This window comes from Molothrus ater, chromosome 21 (assembly GCF_012460135.2).
Source record: "Molothrus ater isolate BHLD 08-10-18 breed brown headed cowbird chromosome 21, BPBGC_Mater_1.1, whole genome shotgun sequence".
Classification (NCBI taxonomy): domain Eukaryota; kingdom Metazoa; phylum Chordata; class Aves; order Passeriformes; family Icteridae; genus Molothrus; species Molothrus ater.
Window position 1 is genome coordinate 7452276 of NC_050498.2, and position 27977 is coordinate 7480252.

General features: G+C 46.5%; 1 protein-coding gene across 2 annotated transcripts in view; it reads right to left on the reverse strand.

Annotated features, from left to right (window-relative positions):
- The window catches only part of SSH2 (slingshot protein phosphatase 2), a 91190-nt gene that overhangs the window by 45086 nt on the left and 18127 nt on the right, over positions 1-27977 (reverse strand). Inside the window, exon 2 of one of the 2 annotated variants that reach the window (XM_036395002.2) lies at positions 17135-17178. In XM_036395002.2, the coding sequence (XP_036250895.1) occupies positions 17135-17178 (44 nt within the window). Of the gene's footprint in view, positions 1-5672; positions 5759-17134; positions 17179-27977 lie in introns of those variants that run through there. The other variant, XM_036395003.2, reaches the window with a different exon arrangement.

The window sequence follows — 27977 nt, forward strand, 5'->3', positions numbered from 1 at the left end:
TTATAACAAAGGTGTTTTGAGGAAAAGCATTCTGCTTAAATGGCTTATTGCAAGTAAATCAGAGAGCCCAAAGAGCTGAACACCATGTTGATGAGGGGCAGATAAGTACTGGATAAACAGGAATATGCACTGAACAAGGAGCCTGTCACCTCAATATAATAGAAGTGCCCAAATTTATCAAGTTGCCAATCACAAAAAAATGCCAATCCTACATTGAGAGATCCTCCAGGTTGGATTCCTATGTCACTCCCAGCCTTCAGCAACTCTGGGACTTGTCCTTTAAGTTTACCTTTATAGGCTTTTCTTCTCCCCAGCCTCCCTCATCCACAGGCTGATGTCCTTGAACCAGAAAGCTGCTGTCTGTCACAAAACACTTGGTTAATCCCACACAACCCAGCATTAGGTGGCTGCAGAACAGCTCTTGCCAGTCTGCAGCTCCTTCTCAAGCTGCTGGATTCAAGCTCTGGCCAAGCTGCACATGGAAAGAAAAGAGGTGGCTTTGGAATACTTCAGCAAAGGCACAAGGTGTTTACTATTAAGGACAGGAGTGAGTTTTGCTCCATGTGTTTGTGAAAATTTCAGTCTTCAACCAGCTGCTATGAAACAACATGGCTGGAAACTCAAGGTGCAGATTTGCTCTGTACACATTACATATGACACACTGGAGAAAAATATTTGCTGAACTAGTTTTAAGCCCATACAGGCTGATAATTTAAATGCTGTTTGTCAGACCAATACAGGGGAGACAGCAGCTCTTCAGAGCCTACTGCAGAATGGGATGCAGAATTTTAAACTTTCTCTGACCCCACAAACACTAGTCAGAAGCAACTGTCAAGAAAGTTAGCTTGAAGTTGTTTTAAAAACAATGAAGCAATATTTTAACCAGGGGCTCTGTGATAAAGGTGCAAGGATGTAGAATCCTGAAAAAAAAATCCCAGCCAGCTATTAACTGGCCCCAAAAGGTCTTTTTCTGCTGATAATCTCACTGGAGTCCTTCTGCTTTGTGGTCTTTAGAAAAATCCCAAGCATTTCCAGAAACAGGAACATCTGCAGATGTTTCAGGACAACACAATCTCAGAGTCAACTCTACCATTTAAATCCTTTTAAAACATTAATTTGGCAGCCCAGCAGCGTGGGCTTCCTAAGTAAAACATATTGCTCAAAAAGGGTGGTGGCGTGGGGGGTTTGTCCTTGAAACACTGGTTTGTGGCTCAGGTTTTGATGTGATGTCTGATAACCATCTCTGTCTCTCTTCCAGCCCTTACCAGGAAGGATCGGTGAGACAAATACCCACAGCTTCCAGGGGAATAAAAGGAAAAGCCAAACAGGAAAAGTAGTTATGAACAATACAGCCCTGGTTTGGTTAATGATCAACCCTGCACAGACCATTACCACTTTTATGCAAATACCACAACCTATTTGAACAGTTTTCAGTAATCAGTGGGTAGTAAGAGGCCTCTTAAGCATTGCATTTGTTTCCTCACAAGCAGCAAAGAAATAAAAAAGATGAGAAATCCCCGACGACTCTGCTCTGTCAACAGGAAGCCCATCCACTGTGCAGGGTGAGCTCAGCTGTGTGGAGGGGTGGGCAGGAAGGGTAAGGGGTCAGGTTCCCCTGCCTGCACATTCCCATCACATCCCTGATGGAGTATGAGGCTGTCTTCTGCAGCCCCACAAACCCAGAGCACACAATGCACACTTGAATGGAGAAAACAACTGCTGCAGTCTGCCCTGATCCTGCCACACTCTACAAGACATGAAGGGCTCATCAACCACTTTCTGTATTTGAAGCACTTCCCACCAGAGCGACCCTCAGCTCATAAGGCAACTTCAGTCAAAGCTGACAGTGCTAACTGGAATGACTCTGCTGATCTTCCAGGCTTTTTGCAGCAGTTTCCATGCATCTCCTCCTTGGCTTTTAAATATCATTGACTCTCAGCACAATGGTAAAATACTCACAAAGCTACAGTGCTTTACAATGGCACAGAAGCAATTAAAGATTTCCAATAACATACTGCTCAGAGGATTGGGTCTAATTGCTGAATGGTCAAGGGTTTTGGCAGCAATAACATTGTAAGGAGATAAAAAGGTTGTAAGGCTTCCCATACAAGAAATAAATAAATAAGTAGCTCTCCAAAGAATGGCAACAGCAGCCACACACCTATCCAAGTTCCTGACTTGGCATCTGGCACAATTCAAGATTAGGTGGTCATGAAATTTCCCACCATAAAGGCCAAGGCCGTGTGACAGAGGAAAATGAAAGGGGTGGGGGAGGACAAAGGGCCAAGCAGGTTACAGCACAGAGGTGGCAACACAATGAGCCTGAATTACCCAGTGCTGTCATTTACTGTACAGTTTGTAATTACTTGCACAGCCTCAGAACTTCCTCTTACACTGTGAAGTGCTGTTTCTTCACACTCTGCACACAGGCTATCACTTAGAAGAAAACTGATTACGGGAGAGAGCAACAGGCTGCTAAGGCAGGTCTGAAAGGACATTTTGTATCTACCTATCACTGAAAATAATTCAGTTTAACTTCTTGGGTTATTTTTTTCCCCCCCTACGAGCTCCACCATAAACTCACAATGCTGTGAAGAAAGTGTCTACTCCTGCTCCTTCTTTTTTCTCCTCAAAGTTTAAAATACATATAAAAACTGAATTAACATCTTATAATAGAAAATAGACTGGTATGAGGCAAGCACAAGAACCATGGAAAGCAGTGAGCCTGTCTGGGTTTTTAGGTCCATCTGACTCCTGAGTTTTCGAGGATGAAGGAGTAAACAGGACAGGAGTGCTACAACATGTGCTCAGTTGTGCCCAGGGAGGGCTCCCACTGCTGCCTGGCAGAGAGGAAGCCAAGGCAGAGTCAAAAGTATTTAAACACAACAAAAAAGGCTTCAAAATGCCAGAGGGATGTGGGCACAAGGGAGGTGGTCAATCCTCAGGTTCTGAACAAAGGCTGAGCATCCCTCTGCACCTTCCTGCCCCGCTGAACACAGCCTGGTAAGGCTCACACAGGAAGGATGTGGCACAGTGAAAGCAAGAGCTGGGTTTTCTCAAACCCCAGGTGAGTGCCCTGATGGCTGGGTCATCCTGCTTTGTCGCTGAGATAGAGAGGAAAACTGGGTGACAGAGGAATCTGGCATTATCAGAGAAACTTGGAAAACAGAGAAACTTGGAAAAGCCACTGCAGGGACACCAGCAATGAACTGAGTTACTCAAACTTGGCCAGAGGCAAAGGAAGCGACTGCAGGCAGGAAGAACTGATCCATGGCAATTCCTCCAGGTTTCTTGATAAAAACTCTTTGATATTTGCGGACTCTCTGAAGCTTTGCTTTTTTCTTTCTATCTTTCCTATCAGCTGCCTTAGAGTTTTAATAGACCAAAGTAAATTTTGAATCCTACACACAAATAAATTAGTAAATCAGCAGAATTCCCCCTAGGTTCAGTGAGAGTAGCAAGACTTTCTGGAACAAGTTACAACTATAAATTCTGAGCATTTTGATAAACACAAGTCTCCTGGACATTATTTGAATCCTTGTGAACCTGAAATGAATTAGACCCAGACCAGCTGACTACATTACTGACTAAAAGCGTCAACACAAGAGTAATTTCTGCTGATCTCTGAAAGTCAGAGCTGATCAGCCAAATACATCTACTAAAGAATACACTGAAACAGAAGTTTCTGATAATGGTTGGGTCACCAATGCCCTTCCCATTCCACAGAGAACACATTTTTAGCATAGCAAACAACTAAATCTGGATTTTTAGGTCTTGCCCATGATGAAATAAGGACATCCAATATTAATCAGCCTTTGTGAAATTTTAATTAGGAGCACAAACTTTAAATGCTGGCCTTTACTAGGCCAGCCCGAGAGCCACAGCACCATCCTGATTGAGAACACTAGCAAAATATTAATCCAGCACTCAGCCCTCTGAGAACACTTCTGCATGGGCCAAAAGCTCTGTCATTCTCATGCTTATTAATCTTCCCTCACAGGAGGCAAAGGACAGCGTAAGCTCCACTGTAAGCTCCACTCCGATAACTCCGTTATCTCTCTCCCCAGAAAAGGAAAGGGTGGTCCTTCCAACCAAGTGGCCATTTAACCCACCACGAGGCACTTTGCTGCAGGGATCCGTGCGACATGTGACGGAGGGAGCAGAGACGAGCAGCATTTCCCCTTCCTTCTGATCCCTTTCTGTACAGTCTCCAGCCCCGGGTTAAGTGTTTGAGTAGGGGATAAAACAAACACCTTAAAAGCACTTAAATTGTTACCTGGCTACCTACTCTAGCTCGGTAAATCATTTAGACCTCTAAGGAAATGTTTCAGCCCACAGTATGTTGGGGTTTTCGCCACAACTCCAGAATTACTGCAACTTCCCAAAGCCCAGGGCACATCCAGTTTGCATCATTGCTTTGGAAGAACAGTTTAGGTACATCTCTGTTAAACCTACATTATCAGCAACCGCAGGGAAAGCCCTGATTGTTTACAGGCAACACTGCGAACGGAAAAAATTACTAATTACAAACATTTTGGGTTGAGTATGAGAGGCTCACAGAGACTTAGCTGAACTGATTACCAACTGCAGCAGCGATTGCTAGCGCTCACAAAAGAAGGCACAGAGTCCGGGGACTCATTTCCATATGAAGCATAAGCAGAGATATCTACTAAAGACTTCCAGCTGCAGTTCTAGCAGGAGCTTCTTGCGACAAGAACGCAGTTCCAGGTGGGACCCAGCACTTTATCTGTAAGCCTTTCATGATGCTTTCAAGAGATAAAACAATCTGTGGGTTTCTTTAAAGAAGTATCAAGCATGGCTAGATCACGGCGACTATCTCTCTGAAGAACGCCTTATCTACCACCCCATAGCTGCCACTTCCCTCCTTAATCCTTCCACGACTTAAACCCCACGACTCAGGCAGTGGCTGTTAATTGTTTATAAATTAAATGATTATTCGTATCTGCATATCAAAGGCGGGGTGGGTGAAGCTGGAGAGATTTTCCATGCGGCTTAGTTGGGACACGGAGGCACTCTGCACTTGAGAGCTGCCCAAGACTGACAGTGCCTAACAACTGGCAGCAGCAGGGCACGTCTCTGCCTTGTCACCCGCAGGTGCTGAGTGTACGGTCTCGGACCGGCTCCTGCGGCTGCGACCTGGGACAGCCCAGCCCCGCAGCCCCCCCCCGCCGCTCTGCGATAACCCGAGATCAGATAAGGGGCTGATCTCTGCTTTGAGATCAGCCCAAAGTGTGCGGGCCGGGGGTCTGCAGCCCGCTGTCAGCGCTCAGCCTGCCGGGGAATCCCGCACGGCCCCGAGCTGCTCCCGTGTTACACCGAGAGAAGCGCTCGGATGGGACTCGGAGTGCTCGTAGTGAAAAAAAAAGAATAATCAGGGAAGTGAGCGGAGAGGGAGCAGCAGCTGCCGGGCGCTGCCGGCGCTTATCAGCACTTGCACACTGCGGTGCCGGCCAGGGGAAAGTTTGCCCGGAGGCAATCTGCGGCGGAGCGAACTACGGGGAACGGGACGGACGAGGGGAGAGGGGAGAGAGGGGAGAGAGGGGACAGCGGAGCGAGCGCAGCGCACGCCCGGGCAGGGGGAGCCGCCGGGAGCCGCGGCAGGCGGAGCGGCACCGGGAAGGGGAGTCTGGGCGGTGTGTACCGGTACTCACAGCTGGGCGATGGCGCCCTGGGAGATGACGGCGTTGTCGGAGAAGTAGGGGATCATCGCTCCCCGCCGCGGCGGCCGCCCTGCCCCGCGGCATCGGCACCGCCGCTCTGCCCCGCGCCCGCCGCGCCGCCCCCGCCGCGCAGGCGCGGCCCGAGGGCGGGGCCAGGGCAGGACACACCCCCTGCCCCGCCCACACCCGCACGTGGCGGCGCGGGGAAAGGGAGGGGACACGCGGGACCGGGACACGCGGGACAGGGAGGGGTCAGGGACACATGGAGCACGGACACGCAGGACTGGGACACATGGAGCAGGGACAGGCGGACGGTCCGCCCCGCTCACGGGCCGGGGTTCACCTGCCGGCTCCCCCGGCGGGCAGCAGCGAGGGATGAGGCACAGCACCGCGCGCGGGTGCGCCCAGCTTTTCCTTTCCCATTCCCTTTTCCCCCCGCTCCTTTTTTCTCCCTCAGATCCAGCCAGCGAGGCTGCACGCCCTGCAACAGGGTTTGATGCAGCACATCAAACGATGTTTTGCAAAAGGCAGGCAGCGACAACTCGGGTGCTTAGGAAACGACCTCAATTTCTCTCCTGCAGGAGACGGGGGGAAGAGTTCTTGGCAGTAACTTTCATATGCAGAGACGCGACAACTTGCTTTCTGCCAAAGGAGAAGAGAAGCAGCTGCCTTTCAGTGCTGTTTAATCTTTAGCTCCATCGCCCCTCGAGAAAAGGAAGAAAGGAAGTTATTTAAAACAAAAATCTTGTCGTTTGGCTGCTGGGAGTTACAGTTCGAGGGAAATTTCATACGGTTTTCCACTGGGGAGAGCCGGGGACAGCTCGATCCCACCCTGCCCTGCCCATCCCGGAGCGGCATTCTCCAGCCCTTACACCCAGCGAGCAGCGCGGGCCAACAACCAAGGAGCCTTGGATTGGAAGCAAGCTCAGTTTTGTGTTTCCATAGGAATGCATGACATCCCGGCACAGAGGAACATGATATACCAGTCTTAAGTCATCTGCTATGGGTGGCACATGCCCAGCAAGGAGGCACAAATGAGCTGGCAGGAGAAGATGTGAGTTTAAACACAACTACTTGTTAATGACATCTACTCAAGAGCAAAAAATACCAAGGCATCAACTGCAGAGCTGCTCCTGTGATCTGGCAGCAGAGCTGGAAGCCAAAAGGTTCATCAGCTTTATTTCCAATTATTAACTAAAAGTTTCAGCGAACCAGAGAGAGGTTGAAAAAAACCAACACAGTGTGATGGCAGCTGCTTCAGGTCGTGATAGGAGACTTGACATGATCAAGAAGAGACTTGTCTGAAAGGTCTTGACCATCTCCACTTCAGGGATGGGCAGAGAAAAGGGCAAAGCAGTGGAATTTGGGATTCTGCAAGTTTTGCTAGAGTATTGTTTGGTTGCAATAATTTAAGCAACGTCATCCTATATAGCCAGGAGCGCAGCTCAGTAATGGTGCCTCACAGCTGTAAAGAAAATGCAGTGCCAGCTTGCTGCAATGCCAAAAAAAGTAATTTTGTTAGGCAGAAATGAAGTCAGTTGTGAGAAGCAATGGAAAAATCAGGACTAAGAAATGGAGGGTAACTCAATCCTTCCAGAGGTCAAGAGACTGGCAAGAACCTCATATTCAGTAGTAACACATACCACACATTCACAGACTGAAAAACAAGCCCAGAACTTCTGTTCTATTCTAATTAATAACTTAAGGGCTTTATTCAAGCATTGTAGAAGACTAAATGTACTTAGATACTGTCCAGACACGTCAGATTTCTTACACTTAACTACCATTACAAGGCAAGCTCTTAAAACCTGCTGAAAACAAGTGCAGTGATTAACTACAAGCAGCTACTCATAATATATGGATAATAGATTTGTAAATGAATTAGTCCTGGATTAATACAATCATGCACTGCATCTCCATATGCCAGGGAACCAAGTGATGACAGAAATCACCCATTGTTTTTCTTTTCAAACCTTTAGAGAACAGAAATAGGAAATCCTCAAATAAGTTTGTATCTTGAAATCTGCACTAGTAAAAGATATTTGAACTTGGGTTTGTTGCTATAAAGACTGAAACCCCAGCCTGAAAGTGGCACTGCTTGCAGGTACATGTTAGTGAGATTAGCATTTCATTTCCCACTGTCCATTTGTGGAGACTCAGAGAATCATTAAGGCTGGAAAAGACCTCCAAGACCAAATCAAATCTTTGACTCATCACCATGTTGTCAACTAGACAACAGCAATAAATGCTGTGTTATTTTCATACTTTGCTTTTAACATCAGACTTAAGGAACAACTCTATTTCTTTGTCAAATTTGCCCCTATGTTTAGACACGAGTAAAAGTTTAGACCCAGTAAACTGATCTCTCAGCATGCAGGAGCAAGGAGCAGGCAGAAAGAAAGGGATGCACGAGATGGAGTTTAGGCAGCGAGTCACAAGACAGCCAAGAAACTGCTGCTGGCTGGAAGCAGGTGCACTCTGCTGGGACAAATACACAAAGAATTTAAAGTGCACAAAATTGCAGTGATGACAGGTAGCAGCCTAAATCACGGCCGTGCTGCAGCAGAGCATGTGAGCAGAGCCATTAATCACTGCATGACAAGATGTAAATACGCCTGTCTGGGGTCTCAAGTGCTGCCCAGCCCTGTGCACCAAGCCACACTTTGCTGCAGGGCAAAGGGCACTGCTTGTCTGAGCTCTGCTCAGCATTTCCCCCTCCCCAGGAGGCCCCAGCACCAGCGGGGCAGGCAGCAAACCCTGCAAGGCACCGTGACACCACAGGCCTGAGGGGCAGCAGGATCCCATTTAACCTTTGAACACCACAGGAACTAATAAACTGGAGTTATATACTGCACGTGAGACACACTGTAAAAACACCCATCCCCAAACCTTTGCTACAATAAGGCAGCAGCTAGAACCAGTTTTGGAAGCACAATGGAAAAAAAAAACCAAAGAGTGTGAGGGATGTCTGAGCAAACACTTCAGGAGGGGGAAGCAGAGGGAATGCTACCAGAGGTGCCTCTGGAAAGAAGTTTCAGGGGCTGTAAGGAGAACATGCATGCACAAATCTCTCCTATTGACTTGTAGTGTTCAGTCTGGCAGACGAGGCTGACAACATATTGTTTATTCATACAGTCATCATTTTCCCCGGTGGCTGCATTGCAAAACTCCACAATCACAGCAGCCTGCACAGAACCTTCAGCTGTTTCGCCTTCCTGGTGCATTTGAGCAGTTTTTGATCTCACACTGGTCTAACAGAGTAATCCTGTGTCCTGCACAGGACTATCACTTGCTAAAGGGCTGCTCCTAGTCCAGCCCAGGCCCCGGTGCACGGGTCAGGCTTGGCAGTGGCATGCCCAGATCTGACACTGGCAGGAGGCGTGCTCAGAGCTGGACACCCAGTCGTGTCAGTGCACATAGTCCACATGCAAACAGGGCATTCATCAAGCTTCTGTTTCCATCCAAGATCAACAGCTTCAGGCTGAATTGCTGCTTCTTGTCAGACCACACAAAGGTGTGGGTGTCATCGTGTTCCACCCACTCCTATCCCACAGGGGCTTGCTGAGTGTCTGCTCATGTGTTAACATGATTAAATCTGCAGCATGATTGTCTTATTAGGCATCTTCAATTTTTAGTCTACACTAAGGGGGACCTGATGACCTCTTTTCATTTCATAGTCCACCTACCAATGAGATTGTCTCTGGTCCCCTCAGTTCTCTCTCTTTGAAGAACCCTAATGAACTAAATATCCTGTCATAGTCTAACTCTAGTGGGTGTCAAGGGTTGGGCATTATTAAGCCCATTTGGACTGAAGTCCAGGTACTCTGCAAAAGCAAGGAATGTTCTGTTCCTGCAAACATGGAAAGTACTAAGGCTGTAACACTGATCATGTTCAAGGTAAAGGGGACAGTTGGAGGCTGTCACATAGCAATTTTGCCCTCAATCATTATTATCAGTATCACAGAAAAGACAATGCAGAACCCAGCCCTGAAAACCCAGTGTTTTCAGGGGATTATGAGAAAAAAACTCGTGAAGCTGCTGTGACAAACAAACCTCCCCCTCACCCCCAGCACATCCTCTCCCTGCCGAGCGATGTGCCACGGCCGTGTCTGCTCAGCCACCTTTACTGCACATGTGGAAAGTTTATTCTGTGCTGCTCAACAGCTGTTTCCGGTGATATTTACGAAAAGCCACCGAGTTTTGAAAACAGCACGTCCCTGCCCACAGCCGAGCAGGGGAGTCTTGCACAGGCACCGCTGGGGAGCAGAGGTTGCAAGTTCATTTCCGTGTGCAGAGGTGGGGCCAAGTCCTTTTTTGTTCTCACCGGCAGCTACACTCAGTCTTTGTCCACAAAGGCGGCTGTGTCTGCATCAGCTCTGGTGGGAAAAGGGTCCGAAGGGGTAGCCTTGAAAAATTTGCTGCCACACTGAGCTCTTTGAGGGTCAAGGGACCTGATGACCCTGCATTTTTGGTGGGAAGTCATCCTTTTACTGGGAGGATATGTGGCTTTAAGCACTGAACAGAGTCGACAGATGAGTGTGAGTGGATTAAGGGTCCAAATAGATGATTTATTTGGGAAGAGCCCTAAATTAGTGCAGCAAACGTGTAAATAGGTACAGACTGACTGGCTGAGAGCAGCACTCATCTCCTACTGCTGCCTCCACACCTCAGAGGAGAAGCTGATCTGTCAGAGGCCTTCTGGATGGTTCTGGCATGGGAGACAAAACCTTCTGCATTCTGCAGTCTAATTTATCAGGAAAATATGAACGATTTCAGAAGCAGCCATCATAAACAAGCCAATGCACGCAAGGCAGAAGGAGATAGAGTACAGCACAGACACAAAGCCGTCCCAGTGATAACAGGCATACCACCCACCAAGGCAGGGCTCACATACACCAGCTGGATTACACACAGCCAGGGGAACTTAACCAAGTAATTATAAAGGAGCCCATATCTAGTTAAAACAAAACCAAACCAAACAAAAACCAAAAAAGAAAAAAAAAGAAAAAAAAAAGAAAAAAAAGGCAAGGGGAGGCAGGAACAGGGAAAGCACGCAAAACTGTACTTTAATCCTGAAGAACCAGTCAGAACAGGAAGCCACATTCTAAATTTGGTTATTTAAGCTGTCAAAGAGTATTTCTGTTTCCAGTTCTTGAGCAAAGAAATCAGCCAAGTACAGGGGTAGGGAGATAAGCATCACTGAAAGAACAATCCCCTGCTTTTAAAGCTCTTTGGTCAGCTGCCCATCATGATCGATGATTAGGCTGCCTAGTTGAGAATTCAACACCTATTTTGCAATATTATCAGTTCATTAAACCCTTCCCTCACCAGCCCCACATCCAATCACTGTACAGTTTACTTATCATTAAATCTTCGAGGGTCTGACACGGAGAGGTCAATGCTCAATTACACCTTTTTTTACAGAGCCTGAAGCTAAGATGACTGAAGGGACCCGAGCAGGAAAAGGGACACAAGCAGCAATGTCTGCTCCCAACAAGAAACACCAGTGTAGGTAATGTATTATTTCAATGACCTGTGGAGAAGAAAGATCTAAATCCTCCCAACTGTCAAACCATCCACTCACCCAGTTTTATAAAGGAACGTTTTTCATGCAAAGACACCAAAGAGCTGAACGGCAATGAGTCCAGAAACCCTGGCTCAGATTATCAAAATACATTTAAGTGTCTGAAATCCACGAAATGCTGAAAACTCTGAAGATTCATGTTTAACTTTGATGTCTTGTGAAGGTGTCTCACCAGGAAAGGGAATTTCAGTTTCTATTCTAAAGGAATAGAAATCCTTTAGCTTAGAGCACCTGGTTGATGCTCAGGAGGAGACAGAAGCACGGATGGAATCCTTAAGGCACCTCCTGGTCAGCCCCTCCTCTGTGACCCTCTGAAGGAGCACAAGTGTGTGGGAGCCGCTGTTCTGGACTCTGGACCCTTTTGGTAGCTGGAGGATCTGACCCACCTTCATTCCTTTTACTTCCCAGCTTGTCCTTGCCCTGTTCCTCATTCTCCTCCGTTCACACGCTTAGAATGACAAATTCAAAACCACTTTTCATATGCATTCAGATTTTGAGCTAGCTCCCTGTGTTTACCTGGTAATTTGGCAGTGCAACGATATTACTCTGCTCGATCCTTCAGCCTGAAGATCACACCTGAAATCATCTCACACATTATTGTGATCCACAGGTATGTCATCAGACTGGACTGAACACGTTGCAACCACAAACACAGACCTTGCAGTGAACCAGCCCTGCAGATACCTGTTACTAATCTAATAAACCCAAATTTTACTGCCAGTTCAATACCTTTGCTCACAGTGTGCTGATAAAAGAACTGGTATTCAAAAATGATGGCCACTGTAATGAATCTGGCCCAAAGAACTTTTTCTGGTGGTCAGCAGAGCTGGCAAATGACCAGAACTGTTCTTTATCTCAGCATTACACTCTCCCCAAGCAGCTGTAGTAAATGCCAGAGAGAGGCTGAGCTGTCACTGAAAGGAAAGACAGAAAGATGAATTCAGGAAACACATTCTAAAGATAAGGTTCATACTACAAGAGCTTAGTAATCTCCAGCATGGATAAACACACATTTTCCTGTACAGCACACACAGAGCCCCATCTTACTCAAGATGGAGTTAACAAACTGTCTTGCACACCCAATAAAGATCCAGCTACTGTTCAAGTACTAACAGAGTAATTGTTTGGCAGCTGCAGCAGCAAGCAGAGGCAGCACAAGGAAGGTTTAGTTGCCAGAACTCTCAGCACACGGCCTTTGGAAGCGTCTCTGGTAACACCAGAGAGGGTTTAAGGATAACCAGGAGGGACAGGAGCACCAAATGGTGATGACACACATCTCCAAAAGTCACAGCAGTCACAGGATGCTGCAGATCCCCACAGCTCAGTGTGGGGTGTGAATGAGCCTTTGGAAGTGCAGTCAATTCAGTATCACACGATCACCCCCCATTTCTCACAGGGACTAACACATATTGTACAAAAGGTCTCATTTTAAGAATCAAACACCTTGGACAGTTTATTGAGCTGCTGCCCTGCAGAAGAAAGCACACACACCTATTCCACTTACTCTTTGAAAAGCAACTTTTATACTGCTATAAACCATCAGCTCCTGCATCAGACTGTGGTCTTCTGCTCCTAAAACAAAGGTATTTACTCACAGCTTGAGACCTTGAGGCAACTTGGCAAATCAAAGTGTTATCATGGCAATAATCTGATTTGCTTTCCTTCCCACTCCTGGAAGGAACTATTTCGACTAAAAAAAAAGCAGACCAGAAGGTAACCATTCTTGTGCTGCAGAAGGTGTGGGGTTTTTTTTCTTTTTAAATTATAATTTAACACCACACTCTTGCCTCCACTTGAAGAGGGGAGGACAAACACTTTCTGAGAACATTTTCAGGTAACAAGTCTCAGATTTCAAGCAGGATGTAAGCACTTTCTGTGGCACCTGAAGGGAACGACAGGCTCTTCAGCTTTACCTGAGCAAATGGACTTAGTCTGACCCACTGCCAGCCCATAAAAGTTCAAAGAATACCTCTGAAGTCCCTGGCAGCCTCACTAGGCAATACAGCTCACCCAATTTTATATGCTCAGTTACTGAGCAGCCTCAAATGCTGCATTTCAGCAACCAGAGTGGTTTCAAGGCACACAGAAGTGGTAAAATCATGATGGTGTGGAAATAGAGGCACCATTTAAAACATAAAACCCAAAAAAGCAAGAGGCAGATCCTGACAGCAAATCCAATGCAGCTGCAGCACTGCTCCTGCCCCGGGCCCAGAGATGTCGTTTGTCAGCAAAACAAAGATGCTGAATCCTTGCAACCTTGGCAGAGAGCACACAAAACCTGAATGTCAATACCTCAGAGGGTGTAAACACAACTCACAGCTCAATACGTGTGCGTTTTAGGTAAATTTTAACAACCTCGGGATGCTGCAAAGAGCTCGTTAACATGTATGCTCCATTAAGAGTGGATTCAGTGTGGCAGCAGGGGACAGCAGGGGACAGGAGGGATGTGCAGGCCAGTTTAGCTCCACAGCCTCCAGACAGCCTAATAAAAATGTCAGAACATAGCTATGAAGGTAATAAATGTAATAAATAGATTGCTCAGGACATCTGCTTATGCAGCAGCACTGTCTTGGTTCCACTAGCCAAGAGTGACAGGGACTGGCTCGATCAGGAACTCCAGAGCAAGAGCCTGGATCTGTGTCAGGGCTTTGGGGATCTCACCCATAAACTGCATGAATGGTCACTGCTACAGCTGGACACAGAGCAGGGCTTGGGTGTGAGAAAAAATATTGCAAAAGCCAAGCTGGTTTCACCTATTTGTTCAGCTTCAGGTATTGGCAGCATTAACTTGCTGGGGTTTTTAATAATGGATAGAAATATTTGTAGAAGTCAGATCTATGTTCACTATACCCAAGTACTTTCCTCAGTAGAAAAAAAAAATCATTCCTCTTTGCATCAACACAAAAGAGTTCGACAGGAAATGCCATTTCAAGCACCTTCCAAGGATTACTGCAGAGCCCACAGGAACTCTCTTTCTACACTCTGACAGCTCTTTCCATCTTTTGGACAAAAGTTTAAGCAGATTCTGCTAATTCCCAAAGCAGAAAGCTCCTCAGTCCACGATGGTGCTGTCGAGTGCCGACTTGTCAGGTCATTTGAATGCTCTGTAGAGCAGGTTTATGTTTGAACAGCATTTTCACACAGTTCTTCCTTCTCTGTGAGACTCAGTCCAGGCAATCACAGGGCTCTGTGGTGTTAGATTAAAAAAGCACAGGTCAGCAAACAGACAGATCATTTTGTTTAACTATGGTGATCACTTACAAGTTTAAGCTTCTGTTTGTAATTTATTTCTCTGCCTCTTTGGAGGACATTGTAGTCTGCTGCTCTTCCTAGTCTCTGCTCAACAAACACTGTCCCTCCTGCTGTCCTGCTGCCAGGCTATCCTGCATGTTCCCCTCACCTCAGTATATATCCCATACCTCATCAGGGAGGAAAGATAAACAGCAGAAACCTAACACAAGAAGCTATCTAGATTTTGCTAACCACAGGATTAGCAGTGCTGTTGAGCTGGATCTGAGTGTAACATTTCTGAGACAGCAATCCCCAGGCTCTGCAGAGACCTGGGGACACAGGAATGGAAATGAAGGCTCTACCCAATGATTGTCAAGACTGAGCACTGCAAAAATCTTCTGACACCAAACAAGTCCATGTGCTTATGCTCAGGTCTTCACTAACTCCCTTGCAAGCATTAACACCTTTGTGCACTAAGATCCTATTTAATAACCTTTGAAAAGTTATTTTATTTATGCAAACACACATTTAGTCCTACCACAGCTGTACTCCTGGCTCCAGTGTCCAGTTTCCAGGATGAGTTTGGACATGCCTGATGCCTGACACGCTGAGGTAGCACAGGAACACATTTTCCATGACCGCAGGAGACAAAAGGTCTCCTCACCAGAAGAATTTTACAAACAGCAAAAAAAAAAAAAAATCCCACCCCAAACACTGACCACTACCTGGAGCCAGGTCACCTGAATGAAGCCTCAGGAGAACCGGGCCCTGCCCAGGCAGGCAGTGAGGAATGCCAGGCTACTCCACAGCACTATCTGAGTGACACTGCAGCTGGAAACACACTTTTCCTTTTAAGCCAAACTCAGCCTGTAGCCTTTTTACTGCCTGTATTTTTTAATAGCTGCTACTTGCTATGTTCTTGTGAAAACTGGGGATTAGATATACTCAGGAACTGTTTATGGACATCTGCTGCTCCTCCACAGCAGGACTCCAGGTTCACTCCTTACCCCATTTGACTCTATTATTTTTATCCTACTGTAATCAAACACATTTAACACCCACCCCCTTGTTTTCCCCCAGAAGGAGTTTGGTTTTAGTTAGCTCTGTGACCCCAGTAACAGGAGTCACAGAGCTCAGATCACCACATCAACAGCAGGTTGTCATTTCCTACCCCAGGAAGTTATTTCAAATATATTAAAAAAAATGCTCATTTCAGACCTAACCTACAATGGTTGCTAAGTGCCCACAACAATTAAATACCTCCCATCCCTTCCAATACATTATGTATACTGAGATCAAGTCATGAGTTGATCTTGTGACTGCTGGAAGGCCTAGAGTAAAATGAAAAATTGGAGTTTAGCTGAGTTCAATTTGAGCCTTCGGGAATTGCGCTTTCCAGCTTTCCTCTCACTCATGAAAGCTGTAAAATGAAGAAATTCAGCAATTCTTAAATCATCATTTAGGGCTAGAAGACTGAAGTAAACAGGGCAGTCACCTTTCCTGAGCCATAGAATCACAGAACTACAGTGAAATCATGGGAATGTGCAACCAGGACAGCTTTTTCTTTTGCAGATTTATCCAAGTTGGCCCCAAAACACAAAGCCCAGATCTCATTCAAGTATTTTAAATGCTAGATATTATGGCTTCTGTTGCTACCTACTCACACAAACACCATTAAGCAAAGAACTGTAACAGCCAGAGAGCTCATAAAGGGAGAACCATTTCACCTTCACTTCCCCTTTACTCCCTCTGGAGGGAATCTGAAGCCTTTCACAAAATCTGGCTGCAACATTTTAAGCCAAGAAAGTGTTCCTGCCATTGGAGAAGTCACCTGATTATACAATTTTTGCTTTTATTAGGTTCAGCTGAAATAATTTTTTTGATGGCTTAGAGGAAAGGAGATAAAGCTTACAATAACCCAAGAAGTCTTACCCTGCAGACTATACCTACATTGTAAAAATCACCATTACTTGTCACCATTCAATCAGCTGAGTTTCAATTTTTTTTTTAACAAATAATATTTACCAAGAAAAGTTCTTCCTGAAGCAACTAAAATCAGCATTTACAAGAGTGAACACCTCTCTGCAAAACAATCCCAATTAAACAAAAAAAAACCCCTACAAATTCTCAGTGTCTCCTAATTTTTGAGAATAATTTTGACTACCTGCATCAGCAGCAAATATCCACAAATCCTGAATGTGCTATTTAAGCAGCAGTTGCCTGTATGGATCAGGATCACCCTTGATGGCAACAGGGACTTTTAAACCAGAGAACAAGAGTTTATTAGTCTGGTTATGCCTCTCAGAATACTCTGCTGGTGGACTAAATCCTGAGAAGCAACACAGGACATTGGAGGGAGCTACAGAAACAGCAGTTTGGACAATATATTCACTGACATCTCTGCCAACTGTTCCCCATATTTATTTTTTAGTGTGCAGTCTGACTTTTCCCATTTCCTGCTGCAGCAAACCCTTTACTAGAACCCATTTTTCAGTAAGGCTCATTAAGGATGGTTGTGCAACATCAACAACAGGCAGAAAGTGATGTGTGTTTGCAGGACATGCCAGAGGAACAGCAAGAGCCCCGTGGAACATTCCACAGAGCCAGGCATCCTCGAGGACTCCTGTGGCAATCTTACCTTCTGGGCTGGGACCGGCATTCTTCTTCCCCGCTGTCTGCCTCCTGCATACATAAGGAAAGGAGAAAAAAAACCATTAATATATTTTAATACATGCAGAAAGCAAAGGCTTGCATTTCACTGGTTTGATTGTGTAAGGCAAGGGGAACTCTCCCTGCTCCTGCATGCAGCTGTCACTAGAGAGGAACTCACTTTCTGCTCAGCTGTCACTTCATGTTCTCTCAAAAGCCTTTAAAAACTCAGTGTTACAGGAGTTTTTGCCCCTGCAGGATTTTGCATGCTTTTGCATGGACTTCCAGTGACCCCTGCCAAATATGGCAGGCCAAGAGCCAAACACATAGTTCACTTCTGGGCAAAAATCTCTGAGTTTTTATTACCTTTATGGAGATCATATTAATTCATAGTCCAGTCAGCAGTCAAGTGTAAAAATCCACAAAACCAGCACGTAATAAACCTGACAAATCAGACTGAGTGAGCACAGATATGACCAGAAAGGAGAAATTTGACATATTATGCTGCTTTAGATGAGATATTAATATGCACAAACTCTAATGTGCTGTGGAATTTTACTAGGCCTACCTACTACAGCCCAAAGCAATACCTCAGCAGAGAGATCTCAGCAATTAATTCTGCTTCACAGTGCATTTATATACACTGCCAGGCTCTAGAGATAGGGTACAGGATCTGTTGTATCAGTGAGAACTTACTATGTTTGTGCAGGTCCACAGGGAAAAAGCATTTTAAAACATACCAAGGGTTTTGTCAGGGCAGGGGCATCCCATGAAAACCAGAGTTCAGACAGAGAAAGGAAAAAGATAATTTTGTTCTTGGTTGATCTGGGCTTCCCTCCTGCAGGTCTCCTTTGACAATCCTGCCAGAACACAAGTTCCAATTGAGTTCCCTGTGGGTTTACAAGAAGCTGACTTGGGGGAGCTAGAGAAAGAGGTCAAAAGGGAGGGGAAGAGGTTTCATTACATGTAGAATTGCTAAAGACATGATGGGGTTTTTGAATAAAAAGTGTGTATTTAGCTAGAGAACAAGTTCCTCCAACTCCACAGTAAGGCAAAACAACTGAAAGAGCCCTTGAAATCTCGTTTGTACTGCTCAGGAACTCGAGCTATGCAAACATTTTTAGTATTATAATGAACAGCCATTTCTACCTGCCAAGAAAAATCCTTGTCACAGCAATTGGCCAGCCTGGTGTGCCATAGCCATAAGTCCCACAAATGACAGGAGAAGATCCTGAAATATGTAGATCATTATCTTAGCTCCCCTCAAAATTCAGCCCTAAGGAGCTCAGTGTGGAGGAGGCCAGACATGGCCCAATTAATCACCATCTGTCTCTGCTGAAACTCTTACATCTCTTTGATACCAGACATAAATGTAGCAGGTTTGTGTGAGGAGCACATTCACTCAGAATATAACTGACTACAAAAACAGAACTGTAGACAAGTGTGATTTGAGCAAGAGACCCATTGCCAGTACCTGGGATGCTGTCTGGAACCAAACTAACCTTCAGCAGCCTCCTCCTCATCAGCAACTCTGACCAGCCTGCAGCCTATTCCTTCCCTGGACCTCATGTTTGGTCCTGGATTTACAGAGTGGTCAGATTCAGGTATCTGAACCACCTTCACCCCATCCTTCTACAAATGCATCCATGTGTGACCGTGTTCACTGAGGTCCGAGGATGAGGGAAGAGACGAGGATCTGACTCCATGTTTCAGAACGCTTGATTTAGTATTTTATGATATATATTATATTAAAACTATACTAAAATAATACAAGAAAGAATTTCATCAGAAGTCTAGCTAAGAATAGAAAAAGAAAGAATGATAACAAAGGCTTGTGTCTCAGACAGAAAGTCCGGACAGCTGGACTGTGATTGGCCATTAATTAGAAACAACCACATGAGACCAATCACTGATCCACCTGGTGCATTCCACAGCAGCAGATAACCATTGTTTACACTTTGTTCCTGAGGCCTCTCAGCTTCTCAGGAGAAAAAATCCTAAGGAAAGGAGTTTTCATGAAAGATGTCTGTGACATCCATGGACACAGGGCTCAAAGAAGATACAGCCAATGCTCCTGTGTTTCACATATTCCACTCCAGGTGGCTGCTGCAGTGCTGCGGTCGCCGTGAAATCCTGCAGGCACAGAACATCCCCAGGCGCCCGTGGGAGCGCAGGCGGCTGCAGTGGCGGCTCCTCCCGCTAGAGGGGAGGGCAGGACAGCGCTGTGCCCGCTCAGGTGCCGCTCCGGGGAGGGAGGAGCAGCTCCGAGGGGACACGGCCCCAGCACTGCCACGGCCCCAGCAGTGACACGGCCCCAGCACTGCCACGGCCCCAGCACTGCCACGGCCCCAGCAGTGACACAGCCCCAGCACTGCCACGGCCCCAGCACTGCCACGGCCCCAGCACTGCCACGGCCCCAGCACTGACACCGCTCCAGCACTGCCACGGCCCCAGCACTGCCACGGCCCCAGCAGTGACACCGCTCCAGCAGTGACACGGCTCCAGCACTGCCACGGCCCCAGCACTGCCACCGCTCCAGCACTGACACCGCTCCAGCACTGACACCACTCCAGCACTGCCACGGCCCCAGCACTGCCACGGCCCCAGCACTGCCACCGCTCCAGCACTGCCACGGCCCCAGCAGTGACACGGCCCCAGCACTGCCACGGCCCCAGCACTGCCACCGCTCCAGCATTGCCACGGCCCCAGCAGTGACACAGCCCCAGCAGTGACACGGCCCCAGCACTGACACGGCCCCAGCAGTGACACGGCCCCAGCACTGACACCGCTCCAGCACTGCCACGGCCCCAGCACTGCCACGGCCCCAGCAGTGACACCGCCCCAGCACTGCCACGGCCCCAGCACTGCCACGGCCCCAGCACTGCCACGGCCCCAGCACTGCCACGGCCCCAGCACTGCCACGGCTCCAGCACTGACACGGCCCCAGCACTGCCACGGCCCCAGCACTGCCACGGCCCCAGCAGTGACACGGCTCCAGGACTCACACGGCCCCAGCACTGACATGGCCCCAGCACTGACACGGCTCCAGCAGTGACACGGCTCCAGGACTCACACGGCCCCAGCACTGACATGGCCCCAGCACTGACACGGCTCCAGCACTGACAGAGCCCTCAAACCAGCACCTCCACGCTTTCTCGGCATTTCCAGCCTGTTTCCAAAGGCGAAGAAGTACTGCTGCCAGTACAACAATTTAGCCAAGATGCGGCTCAAACATTCCTTCCTGAGGACATCTTTGAGAAGGAACATGCTCGGACAACATCCTTGGAAAGTGAATGCAGCCATTTGGAGGTGTGACACCACTCCAGCTTTCACAGCTGCCTTTGCACAGGTATTGACAGGAACTTTGGATGCTGCCCCAGCTCTGGGTTCCCTGCAGCCGTGATGTGACCACAGTGACAGACCCAAGAAATGGCAGCTGCCACAAATGCTCCTTGGAGATTCCCGATGCTGCATTGCTCCAGCCTCAAACCAACCTCCTCCACCAGGCTGCACAGAGGAGGAAGCTGAGCAGCACTGATGAGCTCCAGAGGGAGTCATGCCCTGCTTTCCTTGACCAGAAACAGAGGCCTCAGGGGAAATGGAAGGAATGAGTCGCATAGCTCTAAACTAGGCCACGATATTAAATGCAGTTTAAAGTGAAAGATGAAAAATTCCATCTCTGCTCCTTTCAGGCCATGTAGGACAGAATATGCAAAACATTAATCCTGTTTGTGCTTTGATCCACTGCCAACTATCTGTCATCAAAAGGGCAAGGGAGAGGAGAGAAATTTTGGAGAGCTGTTCTGTTCTATACAATGGGAGTCACTCCATGTCACGCAAACAATTCTGCTCTTATAAATCTCCTTTTTGCAGACTGATGTAATGATAAACAAGATTCAATCTCCTCTCTTATGTACGGGGACTGGAGCTGTCTGCTTGGATTTAACATCAGGAACATCACAGCAAGTTCCTGTACTGTAAGATATGATTATTAGCCTAAGTCATGCGCCTAATAATCACTACATTTCTATTACCCAAGGAACATTTCACACAGACTACACCCTAAAAAAACATCTTTCAAAGCTTAAAAGGATTCTCATTTAGTAACTGCTGGCTATGTATGATTTTATGCCAACATACCTGATTGTATAGACAATGCCTGGGAAGTGTTTTTATCAGGAGTGAGTGGTCACAGCTAGCAAATACCAAAAGAGCACCAACAATTTAGAGAGTTTTCACCCCTTAAGTCAACATCTTGCTTGTAGGGTGAACACTTGAGACACTACAGAAAATTAGTTAATATAGATCCTCCCCAAATCCACAGCAACATTCAGATGTATCCACTCCATCAGAGGAGCTTTTCACTTAACACAGTCAAACGTCCACCATGTGGACAGCTTTGGACTCAGTCCCAAAGGAGGAACTACAAAGCAAAGGACTGTAATTAAGTGAGCAGTCTCTCAGCTCCCTGCCTCTATCCCATCCAGTTGTTCAGACACACACTAAGTGTCTCTGAGCCGAACATGACCTTTCCTGGGAAGAAGGCAGCTGCCTCAGTCAAATCAGAGGCTGTGCAACCAGGCACTGACCCAGTGGTTAAACCATGCAAATGCTCCTTTCACAGCATCCAGCAGTGTCCCAGTGTCCCTTTGTTTGGGCTGTAGCCACGCAGAGCACTGCACGCTTCTCCGTACGGGAGCTCTCCTCATGAGCCAGCAAATATTAAGCAAGTCAGTACAAAAGCCACCCTCCCACAACTATTTCCCAACACATGGATAACCCAGTCTGGTCAAGTCTTGCAGAGGGTGCCACTGCTGCAGCCACAGCCTCTCCTCTAATGCAACACAAGGCACACAGAGATAAGAGCATCCATGGACAATCAGATTCCTTAGGGCTCAACTCAACTCCTGACACAAACACGTGGTGACAGTGGAGATGCCCTGGGGTACCCAGCATCTACATGGAACTGGCATCAGATGCCCAAAGAAGCAACTCAGTGGAGGCTTAGGAAGTCCATGGGATGAAGATCTGTGCATGGACATCACACAGAACTGAAGTTCAATGCCTTCCAAGATGAAATATTTGATAGATTCCTGTTCAACAGCAGACCTTGCACAAAGCTGGTCCTATCAGTAATCTCAAATCATCTGCTGGAACAAAGCAAGACAAATGTTTGAGTCGCACTGCCAAATATCTATTACACATTTCTGTAGCAGAGGGACTTTTCTGCAGTAGTCTGAGTTGTATCAATCTCTTAAATAAACTGTGTGAGCAAAAAGCCCACACATGCTGCATTTGCAGCATGGCTGAAGTGCCAGCAACAACACTGCCTGGGAAAACGAAATGAGGGCTGACTCCAAAACCTGGGTTGATAAAAGGTTCCCTGTTTCTTGCAAGAAGCCCAAGACTACAGACAAATTCACTGGGGTTTGAGGGGAGATCCAGAACCACAGCAGGTACCACTTCCAGTCTGACCATGTCTAGTAGCAGTTTGGTACTAAAAAGGGTCACTTGGTCACCAAAAAATGGACATTCAGAGTCTGCAAATTCCACAGCTGAAACATGGAGAACCAGAAACCTGTGGCAGTTTGTGTGAACCAATTTACTCAGTGTATTTTGGAAACCATCAGTTTGGTTACAATGTGCAAGTACTCACTAATAGAGGATAGGTCTCAAAGCTGAACTGAAAACCAGTTCACTTCAGACTCCATCAGTCTCTGGAGGTGGTTAGCCTTAATCACGAATAAAAATTATGAAACTAATTCATAAAGTCACCTAGCATGCTCCGGAGAGGAAGCTTACTGCTACTTTTTGAAATACTTCTATCTGCCATCAAACACATTTTAAAGTAGAAGCTACTCCCAGGAAGCCTTTAGGTTTGACATAAAAGTTCTTCAAAAAGCTGAGCAAACCAGGCCACAAACGAGAAAGGGGAGAACTGCACTGTGTTTTGCATAGAGCTTTTACCTCTCCTGAGCCATAGGGATAAGGGATAAAGAAGCATTTCTCCAGCCATTGCTCTCTCACCCCTCACCATTTGCATGAAATGTTTTGAATGAATGCTGTTTTCCTCCTCACATGTCTTCTGGATTTGAGGCTCCACATAAGCAGTAGCTTTCTGCAGCCAAGTGTTTATTCAGAGGTTGGCATTCCTTCTAGATTGTTTTCTGTATCACTTTGCTATGTCAGTAATTGGTATATTTAGGTCAAAGACATTGTGCTCCTGCTTGGGAGAGAGAAAAAAACAAGTTCCTTATCAAAGCTTTCATCTTCCCGCTGGAGCAAGGAGATTTATGCAAACCTTGTTTAGATTAGCACTCACTAAAAACTGCAGAACTAAAACTCAGACACTTCAAGACAAAAATTACAAGCCTTCAACTGGTACAACAAGAGTTAGGATGAGAAATACAGTGTGACACAGCCTGCTACACTACACCACAAGAAAAGATTAAAAAGCAGATTACTGTCAACTGAATTTCTGCAGTGAAATCAGCCTGCCTGATGAGGAGTATAACAGCTTTTGCCTTAATCAGAGACCCACCTAAGGGGAACAATAAAATCCCCATACATTGCAGATATATATTCACTTTAAATATCCCTACATCAAACATGTATTAATATAATTTTTCTCTCTAAAACTGTGTAGTAGTACATAATTTCTAGCCACTTACAGACACTAAGGAAAAAAACCCAGCAGATCTATGGTCTCCTTGAATAGACCTTCCCCCTGACTTTCAGAAGGCCCTTCAGCACCCTGCAAGTATGACAGAAAAGACAGGTATTTAATGTAATTATGATGCTTTGCTGGATTTAATGCCTACCAAAACCCTAAAGGTACCTGCTTAATCTTCTTTTAGGCAAAGCTAGTGACATTGTAATCTGGAAATCTTAGAATCTAGGAGCATTTGTTTCCCTAGAACAGTAACAAATGCTCATGGTAATGGGCCAAGTGTGAGAAGACTCAGTGGCTGTAAAACACAGGCACTGGAACTCCAGTTTTCATACTGGAAACTGTCGCTGACGTCAAGGTTTGACTAAGACCAAGTCAAAGATATGCATGTGTACACTGGTGAATCCCAGGGCAGGGCTTCTACCCAGCCAACAGTCTGTGATTAAAATGAAATCCCAGCTCCACAGGTCACCGCAACGAGCAGCCGTTCATTAACCACTCATGCAGGCTGACACATTCACCTGCATGAAATTGTCCCTCTGCAATTAAACACGATGGACATTCACACCTCAGACCCTCTCCAGTCACTGCCTGTTAAAACACAGACCTTACTCAACCTCCCAACGCCCTCCAGAGCTCCCAGAGCAGCCTTGGCCATGCACCTCCTCACCCACAGGGTTGACACCTTCACCTCAGAAGCTGGGCCTGTTTCCAGCTGGAGGGAGACAGAGACTCTCCTCAACTGCTGCATTAAAAACGTGGCAGCTAGAATTAAACAAGATTGAAGGAGCCTGAAAAGCAAACTGGCTAATGAGCCATATGCAGGGAAGTTGGAGACCTGGAACTGCAGCTGACACTCTTTTACCATCCATGAGCAATAGGAAAGCATTACAAGGAATAAGGACATAGATCAGACACGGCAGATGCACACCACCAGCTTCTGGGTTAAATTACTTTCCCATTGACACAAACAAGCATTTAAAAGTGTTTTTAAGAGAGGAAAATATTTGGTTTTCACTCATGCTGAAAGGCTATTTTAGGAGGAGGAGGGTGGAAGGAAGGGAGGTACACGGCAAAGGGAAGGGTCTTTGTCTTGCAATCAGCCATCTTCCTGTTAGCATCTAGTTTACCTTGGTGCACGCTCATTTGTATCCCTGCGGGAGTTATCTCAATTAAAAATCAGGGAGTTATTCTAGGGCTCTGATCAAGTTGTAACTCCAGAGCTTTGACTCTTCCAGAATGTACAGCAGGGTCACTAAAGCAATGCTGATCCACCTGCAACATACATGAAATATATTATTCCTATAATGGAACAAGAATAGAGCTATTTGGATGCCACTTCTACTTATGTCATAGATGTGTCCATAAAATGAAGCTGTGCCAGCACAGCCTTCTTGTTAAAAATCTAATTCCTGGTCAGCAGCAGCATAACCAGGCACAGTTTTTTCATTTTGACAGCTTGCCTCAAATTCCACAGACTGAAGCACACGCAGCCATCCCTGAGACGTGTTTCAGCTGCACCCTCACCCCACACCAGCCCGCAGAGCCCAGGGGCTGCCTGTAACACAAAGGCATCCTTCTCCCTGCCAGAACGCTACAGGAGACTCTCACCCACTCAGCTCCTCTGAGATCCAATCCCTGCAAGTCCCTGTCAAATCTCCTCTTGACGTAAGGAACACACAACACAGAGAATTAGGAGCAGCGCAGAAATCTTCGTGACCTACCCAAAATAAAAGCACCAGCAGCCAGGCCACTCAGGGATCTTGGCATATTGCATCAATAATTAAGAGATGATTTTCTGGATGAAAGATATTCTCAAAGGGGAAAGTTATTTAACACTTATGAAGATGAAATAAAGACTCTGAAAAGAGAACAGAGCAACACTCAATCTTCGCAAATTCCACAATGCTCAACCTTTAAAAAGCAGGGAGGAAATCATTAATATTTCTAATTCTTTACATTGCTTAACCTGAATCTGTGTTCAACGTTATAATTATGAGTTGCAAATTGTTACCTAGCACTTGTGAGAAAAATAACAAAAAAAAGGAGTATCCAAGCAACTACATTGTGCAGCGTGTCTGGATGCAGCAGCATCTGCGTTGGCACTCACAGGCTGCTATTGCATAACCCTGGATTCAAGCAGGAGCACAGCCGGGGAGGCTCTGCTCTATTGCAGTGACATATCTAGAACAGAAGTGGCTGGTAGAGCTTTAACAGCAGGAGTTTAGACTCTAGATCAGAACAGGAATTGGCAGCAAAGTCCCTTCACCTCTAGCCTCCGTTTGGGTAAGGAAAAATGCCCGAGTGTTTCAGGCAAAACTTCAAAAGGAATTGCTGGGACAGCTTTCTGTGCATGCAGGACACAAAGCAGAGTCTGTGGAGAGCAGAGGGAAAGGAACGCCTGGAGATATTCCCTGGCAAGACACTGCAGAGAGAATCACAAGGTACAGAGCGTACTCCTTGTTCACATCTGCCATCCCCGGGGCGCACAGCAGCCTCCCAGCTGCCCCACTTCTGCCAGGGGACTACTGCTGCTACAACTGGGACATAACACTTATAAACTACTCAGATTCCCTCACTTCTTCACAAAATACACCCAGGTATTAGTCTCATGTGGTTGGAACTAAAGCCAGAGCAATTTTCTTGCCTGACCCAAGCTGGTTTAGAGGCTCTCACACGCTATTTCTCTGCAGTAGGGTTCTGCCTACACTCTTCCAGCACTCTATGCCTACAGCAACTGGAGATCCAAGGGTATAGGGAGTTTCTGAGGGACCAAAAGGCAGAAAATATAACACCTCCTCAACAGAGACTGAAGAAAAAAAAAAAACGAAAAAGGAAAATGAAGCTAGGGAGTAGAACAGGGTTTTCTGGATGAGTCAAATACTAGCAGAACAATGTTGCATAACGAGTGCCCCTTGACTTTTGTTATTTCTCCCAGCCAGCTCCTCCAAAAATCTATTTGTTATTGTTTATTTGGGTATCAGTCCAAATTGCTGTGGGAGGAGAGAAGAGAAGAGGATATGCTGTCAAGCTATTAATTCTAGCACTGTAGTCATTTAGCACTCTCCCACTATTAACGAATCAAGTGTCCTGTTTACTGCAACATTCTCTAGAGCCAGCCTGAAAGTTAAATACAAAACCAGATGTTAATTAGCCTCTTGCAAAAGCGACTCAGCACTGTTTCTCCTCAGCCAGGATGAATTCTGCCTTTGCTTATTTACCCACTGCTCTGTCCAGAGCAGCAGTGCCGTGTCACGTCTCTCCGGAGCAGGCAGGAGCTGGGGAAGCAGGAGCCCAGCAAGCAGCACACAGCTGGCAGCATCACTCTTGAAATTCAAGCCTCTGTGAAACATTATATTGTAATAAAGGCCAGGCTGTGTCAAAAGCCAGGAGCGACTGTGGCCACCATCCATCCTCCCATTCTTCCAGGATAGAAGTCACTTTTCTACACGAGTGCATCAGTAACAGGAGAAAAGCTGTACTCAAGCAGAATGCAGGGTCATGTTTGGTTATTTCCCTCTCTCAGGAAGGGAGAACCACTGGCAGCAGGTACAGCTTGACCTGTCAAAGGGACACACTTCCATACAGCCACCTGCCCTCACTCTGTGCCAAACCTCGCTGTTCCCTGGGGCAGGAATGTTTGAGGCAGAAGCCCACTGTCCAGAACAGCCTTTAACAGAAGGACACAAACGGTGCCAAAGGCAAAGGAACCACATTAGTCTTGGCACAAGGCTGGATTTGCCTGACCCCAGGAAGTTCAATGGATGTATCAGATTTGCAGCCCTGTGGTACTTGTCTGTATAATCCCAGCCTCCTTTGTGCCATCTGTTTCCCCTTCGGCAGACTGGCCATTAGAGACTCAATGCTAAAACTCGTGTCTCCTTAGTAACAGGTTTTTGTTGATCTCCCCCGCGCCTCCAAATCTTTCTATCAATCCGGTAATCTAGCAGGATTTTCCCTGCAGGGGATACATAACAGCATCAGTGGAAAAAATATATATATGGGACAACAGAAACACTTTAAAGGCAAGGGTAGAAGGTGTAAAAGGGGTGTGCATGAAGCTACAAGAGTTACAAGTCTATGGAAACCAGATGTTCTCATTATATTGGAGCAAGCCACCAACAAACCTTCCCTGTGCCAGGTTTGAGATCTCATCTGAGCA